At 37.7% G+C, this 10,383-nt stretch overlaps 1 protein-coding gene across 1 annotated transcript in view; it reads left to right on the forward strand.

Annotated features, from left to right (window-relative positions):
- Positions 1 to 9,368, forward strand: part of MCAM (melanoma cell adhesion molecule) — a 148,289-nt gene extending 138,921 nt beyond the window's left edge. Inside the window, exons 15-18 of the mRNA XM_082274546.1 lie at positions 4,414 to 4,443; positions 5,251 to 5,392; positions 6,692 to 6,800; positions 8,906 to 9,368. Coding sequence (XP_082130672.1) covers positions 4,414 to 4,443; positions 5,251 to 5,392; positions 6,692 to 6,800; positions 8,906 to 8,932 — 308 coding nt within the window. The 3' untranslated portion in view covers positions 8,933 to 9,368. The remainder of the gene's footprint in view (positions 1 to 4,413; positions 4,444 to 5,250; positions 5,393 to 6,691; positions 6,801 to 8,905) is intronic.
- The last annotated feature ends 1,015 nt before the right edge of the window (positions 9,369 to 10,383 follow it).

The following is a 10,383-nucleotide window of genomic DNA, read 5'->3' on the forward strand; positions in this document are numbered from 1 at the left end:
TTTATAAAGTTATTTTTTATTACAATGTGAGGAAATGGTTACAATGTATTAAGCTAGCTATTTGGCTAGTTACCATATAACTAATTGTGAAATATATCTATTAATATAACACACTGTTACACTAATCCATGAGAAAGGACATTCTGTCAGCATCCGTGACACAAAAACTGTCAGGACACGCAATCTGGAACCTTCAACTGTCAAACTGACCAGAAGGACCAGTAGTTACTCCTGTCGGAGCACATCTAACAGAGGACGTACAAGGTATGCCCATTGTACTCAGATGACCATAAAGTGGGCTTGCTCCATATGTCTTAAGTATATTAGACAGCTGCTTATTTCACAGATAGCAAGCAATGGAGCTGCAAGTTTGAAAATGACTTGCTAAGCTATTGCTAGACTTAAAGCGGAGTTCCGTCCAAAAAACATTTTTGAGATAAAAATACCTCCCTAATCCTAAGCTATCCCCAATTACACTAATACTATTTCCACAGTACAGAAGAGTACAGTAAATGAATATAGATAAAATCTTACCTTTAAAATTGATTGAAGAGCGTGGCCATCTCTGGTGTGGACGTCTGAAGCCGCTATGTCCCCCGCTGTGTCAGCATAGCAGCTGGCCATTCCCATTGCATCCTGGGATGGATGACACACATCTACCAGGACGCAATGCTAAACCGGAAGTGACTTCTGGGGCCGCGGCCACAGAAGGAGGCAGTCGGACAGAGATGCCCCTAAAATAAGGTAAGTGACCCCAAAAAAAAAAAAAATGAATGCCCAATTGTTTTTTAACATGCTTTTCCCTACCGGAATCAGAAAAGAAGAAAATGAGGCCGGAACTCCGCTTTAACAAAATAAATAGTTAATTACTATTAGCAGTGCAAATTCCTCAGATAAATAAACCAATCCCAGTGTAAGATGTTGTGATACAAAACCATACCATATAGGTAAGGTGTTCAAGTGCAATATATACACATAAATACATTATAATAAATTTGGGAGAAAATAGTGAAAATTCATTCAAAAGAAATATGATTAGAAGACTTGCCTGGCTTCACAAGTTTGTTGCATAATTGCAGCAAGTCTGCATTGCATGACTCCAGATCAACTTTATTTGCAAACATTCTGCAAGTATGCTGCAAGTTCTGGTTCAGTTATGTTGTGCAATAGTCATCCCACCACAGGGGGCAATGTGGCTGAATTTTCATGCTGTAGACTTGCAGAGCTCATGCTGTAGACTCGCAACTGAAACTTTGCTCTTGTTAGAGACTTGCCACACAAATTTGCTACAAATTGGAAACGTGTCAGCTAGAATTTGTACTTCAAGTTCTCTGCAAGTGTACAACTTGCCAGTGAAAATGTGCAGCAAGTTACCAGACTTACAATTCAACACTGCCGCAAATTTGTGACAAGTTATCCTTGCTGTCTGGGCTGTAGCTGCAAGTCCGAAAGAAAAATGTTTTTTAACCACTTCCCACCCGCCATATAGCAGAATAATGGCCAGAAAGTGGTTAAGTTATCCTGACCGAGCGTCATATGACGTCCAGCAAGAGAGTCCGCGCGCGCCTACCCGCAAGGGCGCGCACAACGGCGAGCAGTGGTGCGGTGTGTCACTCTCACACACCGCATCTCCGATCCCGGTAAAGAGCCTATGACGTAGGCTCTTTACCATGTGATCAGCTGTGTCCAATCACAGCTTAACACATCGTAACCAGGAAGTGCTGTTTATCGGCATTCCTCCATTCGCGCTGACAATGCACGAGTAGAGGAGAGCCGATCGGGGGCTCTCCTAACTATTAATTAAATAGTAAAAGTGTGAATACTTATGCGCTGCTATGTGCAGAAAATAATAAAAGTAATCTAAATCTCAGTGCTAATGATCAAAAAACAGAACAGCAGCAACTGTTGTAATAGTGACCTCTAAGACTACAATACAGCAATATAGAACAAAAGGAACAGTGTGCTTGTTCATAAACAAACCCTATATGTGTTCATAAAATAGGTCCAAATAATGAAACATTCAATAAAATGATGAAACATTCAATAAAAGTGGGTGTGGCCATACAATCAAAGTAATATAAAAAAAGAAAAAAAACATTGAAAAAAGGAGAAAAAAATATAAGTCCACAGAATGTGCTCAAGAGTTCACATGCATATGATCTGCAAAATGTTGTTTGTAATCATTCATCCAGCGATATATATAACAATCCTTGAGAAAATTTTAATGATAGAGCAGAACCACCACCAGCAGGTGAAATCACTGCTTACCTTACGGAAAGTCCACTTGGTCAAAACACGCTTAATCACCAGAGAGCTCAAGGAACTGATCCCTTCCACTGCAGTGGTCTCCCTCCCTAGATCACCGGAAAAATCTTAGGATCAATCTCTGTGGGTTTTCAGGATCCTTACTTCCAATTTTGGTGAATCACTCAGAATAAAGGAAAGTGCAATATTGCCAGCTTCCTGCTAATTTTATTTAAAAACAATCCATAAAGGCTGCTCACATTAAAAACATATTTAAAGTGCATGTAAGGATAAACATCGAGGGAACTCCTCCTCACTGCACTTCCGTGTATCGCAGTCATCGGAGATGATGTCCCAGGCTCCACCTGACGCGTTGCGTCACTGGTCACGTGAAGGAAATAGTGTTTTCAGTTTGTGAAGCTCAGATACAGTTTGGTTCCACTATAAGCACTTAACAAAAGCCATATTTTAAAAACATTTATTTTATGATTTAAAATTGTGTAACCACAAAGACCTTTGCTAGAATTCAAACGTTTGTGTCTCCTTCCAGAGGTACCCCACCATACCTTATCAGTGATATAGAAATCAATATTGGCTCACACCCCAAATACACTCCCCACATTCACTAAACTGTGGTCTAGGAAGCTAGGGGTTTGAGGTCCCAGCTGGAGATTGGCACACAGCATTCTTATTCACTCACAAATCTTCTATCTCAGATTATGCTCAAGAGCAGAACTACAAATTATTATACAGATGGTACCATGACCCAGTTACAATTAACCGGATCTTTCCAACGTCCACAGTCACATGCTGGCACTGTCACATGAGGACAGGAACGTACTCTCACATCCGGTGGGAGTGTGACTGTATCTGCCCCTTTTGGTCACTGGATCTTATAGATCTACACAGAGTTCTATCATGAACCCCTTACCCCTTCTCCCTCCATAGCTCTGTTATCCACCCCCCGGGCATGGTTAAAGCCTACAAATCTAGCCTACTAAGATTTTGCCTCTCTGTTGCTAGACAATTAATATCCAGACATTGGAAAAGTTCCTCCACCCCACCCTTATCTTCCTGGGTAAGCGAAATGAAGACATCAGTGCTCATGGAGGAGATGCAAGCGAGAGAACTTGATAAGTGGGAAAAGGTTACCAAGCTTTGGTACATATGGATTCATTATTCCTCATCAGAGAAATTGAGTAATAAAATCCATTGAAAACTCTAACCTCATGAGTGCATTATACCCTGAGAGAACTCGTCCCTACCTTTTTTTTTATTTCTCTTTCTTTCTATTTTTCCATCTTTTCTATTCCTTCTTCTGACTATGCTTTCCTCTTTACCTCTTGACTCTTGCCATGAATATTGGTATACATTTGCTGAGTACGGGTCTCATGCTTTTGCACCGATTATGTGCATTGTTTGGTTATCCTTACATGTGTTTTATTCTCATATATGTTTATCCTCGGAACAGTGTTTTTTTTTTATAGATATTAACCCCCTCTTTTCTCCTTTTTTTTTTTTTTTTTTTTGAGAATCCGTTTTTTCAACTCTTTGTTGTTTACCATGGCAGTGAATTTTCTGCTTTTTTTAATAATATTCATGTGCATTTGTTTTCACTCATTTTGAGTGAATGTCTTTGTCTCTCTTCAAATATTGTTTATTTAATAAAATTATATTCAGCCTTAAAATTGTGTAACAATGTATTATATCTGGTGACTAGCTTTATTTTTTAATGCTGCGTTACAGCTTTGATAAATGTTTGCATTGCATGTACCAGTGAAAATTACTTTTTCTTTATGATATTGCATTATATCAGTAAAACTATAAGGAAGATAGTCAATAGATGAGGTCTGAGAAATGAAAATGTTCATTTTCCAAAATTTTTCTAATAAGTGAACTAAAAGTAGATTGTAAGCTCAGATTTCATATAGTGCTATAGAGCAGTGGTTCTCAATTCCGGTCCTCGGGACCCACTAACAGGCCAGATTTTAAGTATTACCTTGGGGGATGCAGACTAGAGTACTGCAATCACTGAGCAGCAAATGAGATCACCTGTGATGTAATTTAGTTATCTTGCAAACCTGGCCTGTTGGTGGGTCCCGAGGACCGGAGTTAAGAACCACTGCTATAGAGGTCTAATGGATTCCAATGTTTCACTTTATCTTGCAGAGCCAATAACACCAAGAGCTCCTGAACCTGGTAAGCAAATATAGATTTTAAAGCCTATAGATATTGTGATATTGTGTACACCTTTCGACTGGTCCTGCAATATTAAAGCTGAACTCCAGAAAAATAACAAAGACAAAAATGAATCCATCATTTACATTTTTAATGCAGTTTAAGAACTTAAAGAGGAACAGCAGTCTGCTCACATAATTTTTATTAAAAACATCTTTGCCATTCTGAAGCTTCCCTCCAACCACATTGCATCAATATTTTGTATATACTGTGATTCTGTACTTGCCAAATATGCTGCAGCTCCCTCCACCAAGTCTGGCTGCAGCCATTTTAACTGTGGGCAGCTGAAGCCTGTTTTTTTCAGAAGTTTTTTTTTTCTGTATGTATTTGCGTGTATTTTCATGCATATGTGTTCACGCAAATGCGCATAATGCACTTACATGAATTCAGATTAAAATATGCCTTTAAAAACTGAATAAGCAGCCCCATTCCGACAATCGGCAGCTACGGTGTCACCCGGGTCCTCCCACGCGTTACATCTCGTAGTCATTGTTAATGGGAGAGCCGCATAATCACCACTTCGTTTATCATACCTTCGGGAACGCATATATATGTGAGCAGCACCCACTACATACACAGATTTTCAGAATTAGGTAAAGGTAGCGTGGAAGTGTCCACAAACTTATTGATGTAATGAGGTGTCTTCCTTCCATGTCTTGGTAGTAAAATGTCATACATACTAAAATGATAATTTTCTTATAACATGATCCATTGTTTCAGCAAAGAAAATGTATGTTACCTTTGTGGTTTTCTCTATTATTTCTGCAGAATCCAGAACTGAGAAAAGCTATGGCATAGTGATTGTAATCGTCATCATCTGTATTCTGCTTCTGGCCTTTCTTGGAGCTGTGCTGTACTTCCTTTACAAAAAAGGACATATTCCATGTGGACGCTCTGGTAAAAAAGACATGTAAGTAGTAGTTGTCACACTAACTGAAAATCATATCTCCAATTTAAAGTGAAAATGGGCTTTACCGATGTAAGTCAAAGTAACAGATTCACTTAACTTGGTGCCCTCTCCATTTGCACATACTCACCTTCCTTTTGGCCTTTGGAAGTGCAATGTATAACCCTTTAAACAGAGCTAAGGACTTACTCTCCACCCCCAACAGACAGTGCTTGGTTCTTTATCAGCCAATCCCCAATCAGATATTTTCCTAGCATAGTCATAGCATGGTATGAGTTTAATTACTCTCATGCTGAGCTTGTACCTCCTAACTTTTACATTGGATTTTCATGACCTTGCAAGGATTTGCATGACTGTATTATCACGGAGTCCATAAAGTAGATGCTAACCCTGGATGATGTCTGAACAAGGATCAGAGTTGTATAAAGTACTTGAAACCCATACTTGAGTAAAAGTACAAGTGCTCGATCAAAAAGTGACTTGAGTAGAAGTACTAAAGTATTCAACATTTTATGTACTTAAGTATTGCAAGTAGTTTTTTAAACATTTTGCTACTCAAGTACTGAAAGTAAAAGTACCAGTAGTTTTTTTTTTAAAAAATTCTACTCAAGTACTGAAAGTAAAAGTACAGGTACTGTGTTATGTAGTTATTAAAGAAAGAAGTCAAAAGTATATTAAAGTTAAAGTTATTAAAGTTATTAAAGAAAGAAGTCAAAAGTCAAAAGTACACATGACATTATACACATTTTTTTGAGCTTCATGAAACCTGCCAGCTACTGTTCTGGCAGCGGTAATTTTTATAATTGTAACGAGTAACTATGCAGCACTAAAAAAAACTATCAGAGTAGAAGTATTGAAATCATCGAAAAAATGTAGTGAAGTAGAAGTGGAAGTAGGAGAAAAAAATTCTACTCTAGGAAAGTACAGATACCGCCTTTCGGTACTTAAGTACAGTAGTGAAGTAGTTCTACTTAGTTACTATACATCTCTGACAAGGATGGCACCATTCTGATGAAGAGAGAAGCAGACATAGGTATTGTCAGGCATTGTGAATGCTGAGTACCAGAACAACATATAAATGCCCAACATTTTGTAAAACATGACACATTACTATCCAGACACACAACAAAAATATTACCGTGGCTCCTTTTAGCTTCCATTTAATCAATTCCATGTTGTTTTTTTTAACTTACATTGTTTGTATTGCTTACGTAAAATTATCCTAAAATGCACACTTTAAATATCTGGCCTATTTTTCCTTTACAATGCATCCATTTTTGTTTCTTCTCGATATATTTGTAGTACAAATCCTGATGCTAAAGATAAAATAATTGTGGAAATGAAGCCTGATTCTCCAGCAGAAGAGTCTGTTTTACTTACTGGATCTCAAGAGAAGAACCCGTCAGATCAGGTACTTTACTCCTTCCAGTTCTAGTTGCACAATAATGAGTAGAGAGCATTACTGCTTACAGCTTGTAGTTTTTCCTGCTTTGCTGGCTATATGGTTATTTATGGGCAAAGGTCTTAAAATGACAGTGGATAACAAAGGGTTAAAGGTATAGCTAGATGAATATTTTTTTTCGTCCTGATCATTTATCACTAGATCATTTTCTCATTACTCATCATTTTCCATTGCTTATGCATACACAACGATTGGAACAGGGAGGAGAAAGTAGCAGCAGCAGCTGTTCTGTGGAAAGGAAATAAGTAATATATACAGCAGATAACACTGTGATGAACAGATGAGCCATGTATGCACTTTTTCTACAATTGCTATACTTTAAACTTGTACCAAAGAAAACACCAAAATGTTTAAAAATTTGGTTTTCAAATGAAAAACTGTCAATGCACTTATGTAACCAAAAACCTGGCACAACTGGCACTTGGAGAAGTAACCAGAAACAGGAACTACCGGTTAGGGCAGGACTACAGGCCCTTTACATGGTAGCACAAGTTGCTGAGGGTTAGGCCTGGGTCACATAGTCTCAGAAGAATCAAGATATTATCATTATCGACAACATGGAGGATTGGTACTTGGCTGCTAGGATACTACCCAAGTTGATGTTTACCAGCTGGTAGCAAAGAACGTTATGAGAAGAAGATGAGCTTGAGCTAGCTAAAGTTAGGTACAACCGCCGTCCATTTTAACAACAGACCATATTCTTATAGAAGTGATCACATAGGGAGCTGAGCTCACAAACTGAGCCAGTCACCAAAATATGGGATACATATCACAAGTGCAAATGGTGACACAGATACCCTGAGGATAAGCCAGCTCCTAGCCCATCTTTGACATCTAAAACTATGTAATGTAAAAGACTATGTACATATGTGCATAAGAATTTGTGCACTTCTTGGAAAGGTGTTTTTCTAATACAAAGCATGGTTGTTTCCAGAGTGCCTACTTTCATATGTTATCAAAGACTTCCTTGACTGAAGGTTTCTCTGGGTTTCTTCTGTACAATTATTCACAAAATAACGATGGCCATGGGTTCCAACAAATTTTCTTCTTCTGCCTTGTATTTCTTTCACTGGGTACAGTTTTGGATTGCTTATCATCATCAATCATAGTTGGGCTCAGAGGGGGTAAATGTCTATCAAAAAGAGAATCTGATAAAGTGAAGTCTGGATTTATTAACATGAGCCTTACATGTAAACAGTAAACCTCTGCCAGTCAATAATACAGTCCAATATGTATAAATATCTTTTTAAGGCTGAAAATTGATGGTAAGCAGCTATAAGGGATAGGGTATACCCAACTTATTCTTCAGACATTCAGGTAGCCCAGAACCCTTCTTCCATGATAACACTTTTCTTGTTGGGTGAGCTCTGGCTTATGTATATGCAGTAACCGATAGCCTTAAAAGGTGTGCACTCCTTCAATGCATCAAGCTGATCAACAGCACAGTTTACAGAAAAATGGAAGCTACTATTTTTTATTGATGGGCTCAGACCATCTCAGCTGAGACAAGATGAGGAGAACAGGGGACAATGCATGAACTGAGATTCATGACCAACATAAATTATATTTATAGTCTTTAGGTATAGTCTTTTTGAAAGAAAGAGTTGCCATTGTATTAAATTATAATAGGAACAGTGCTGCTTGCTTAGATACAAGTAGCACTTAGCGAAGTTCTAAAATGGTATGGAAAATAATGTTTTTGTCCCTTGAGTGTCCATTCACACTGCCACGACTTGTCAGGCGACTGGTCAGCCTGACAAGTCGCGGGCCATTGTGTGCTACGGGAACCGTTCTAATAGGAGCCACTCAAGTCGCTCCGACTTAGAAAAAGGTTCCTGTACTACTTCGGGCGACATCGGAGAGACTTGCATAGACATTCATTATATGAAGTCCATGCAAGTCGCGCCGAAGTCGCGGTGCACGTGACTTCACAGGTCGCCCCTTAAGTCGTGCCTCGTTAGTGTGAACTGGCACTAAATGTTTTATTTTTTTAATCTGTTATATTTGCCATCAAGTTTACATTCTGTAATTTTTCTTTTGTTTTTTTTTTTAAGGAAAAATATATTGATTTAAGAAACTAAATTGTCTCATGGACAAGGAACTCCAGAAAGTGTGTCCATGTCTTTATATAACTGTGGATGTTGAAGAGATCACCAGAGGCCTATCCTACGTTGGGAAGCATCATAACTATAAACCTAAGTGGCACAGATATGAATATATCATGGATATCTACTGTATGCTTCAACTGGGTATCATTACCCCTTCAGATTTTTGACTCTGTATCAATCTTCATAGCCTTAATTATTGGACCATAAACCTTAAGAGAAGTGTACTTAACTTAAAAAATCCACTAAAGCAAAGCTCATGCAGTATTTTCATTAGCATGTGATATTTTCTTTAAATTAAAATTTGAACATTATTTGATATATTTATAGAATATTTTGACTGTGAAAATGAAGATAATTTCCCAAGTTATCACTCCTGAAAATGATAAAAAAAGAACCATATTAGATCATAATATTTTGAGGTATAAAATAATGATATATCCTAAAATAAGGCCCATTTCACATAAAAATTAAATATACTATAAAATATTGTTGTTTTTATTTTATTACCAATATTTATGTTTGTAAATTGAAAATTTTTAGGGGAAAATTTTAATGAGTTAAAATAACTCAGCTATCTTAGACCCCTTTCACACTTGTGTGACTTGTCCTGCTACTTGGGACTGCAAAGTTGCATGACAAGTCGTACTCTATGATTTCCAATGAGTACCGTTCATATCCGTACGACTTCAAGTCGCAACAACTTCAAAGTAGTCCCTGCACTACTTTGGGCCGATTTTAATGTGTTTTGAGGTCCAAAGACATAGGCATTGATTCAAGTCCAGTCAAAATCGCGTCAAATCGTGGTAAAATCGGGGCAAAAAAAATTGCGGTAAACTTGCATGACTTTTAGGTCGCATAAGTGTGAAAGGGGCCTTAATGAACAGAGCCTGTTTAAGGGTATTTGGCCAAGACTGAATATATTTCAGCCAAGGTTTTGACTGCATGGACAGTTATTGTCTGTGTAGTCTGCTTATGCACAGTACGCCTGTACAGTTTGGGGGGTGTGTATGTATGTTAGTACATATTTTATATAAGACCATTTTTTTTTATGTTTTCCTAAGTTTAAACATGGCCTTAAGCAATGTAATTCAGTAAACTGTCTCTTCATTGTATAGCTTTAGCTGTCTATAGTAACCACAATGCAGCAATCATTCTTCCAATGTAGGCAAGATATCTAAAGAATGGATTATGCTGGATCCTATAGAATCATATACAATTTCCCTTATTTAAACATAATAAATGGGGCTGTTTGTTGGAACAGAAATAGGGCTTACCTGCCAGTAAAACTGCCATTTTTTTGTATTTTTTGTATTGTCCCACGTTATCTTGTCAGTCTCAAAATGCTTTCTATCCCAAAGAATTGCATATGTATGGCAAAGAGTGGTTAATTTAACCTTGCAGAGGTAACTGCATTGTATTACAGA

The sequence above is a fragment of the Pelophylax lessonae genome, assembly GCF_965119305.1.
Source record: "Pelophylax lessonae genome assembly, chromosome: 12".
NCBI lineage: Eukaryota > Metazoa > Chordata > Amphibia > Anura > Ranidae > Pelophylax > Pelophylax lessonae.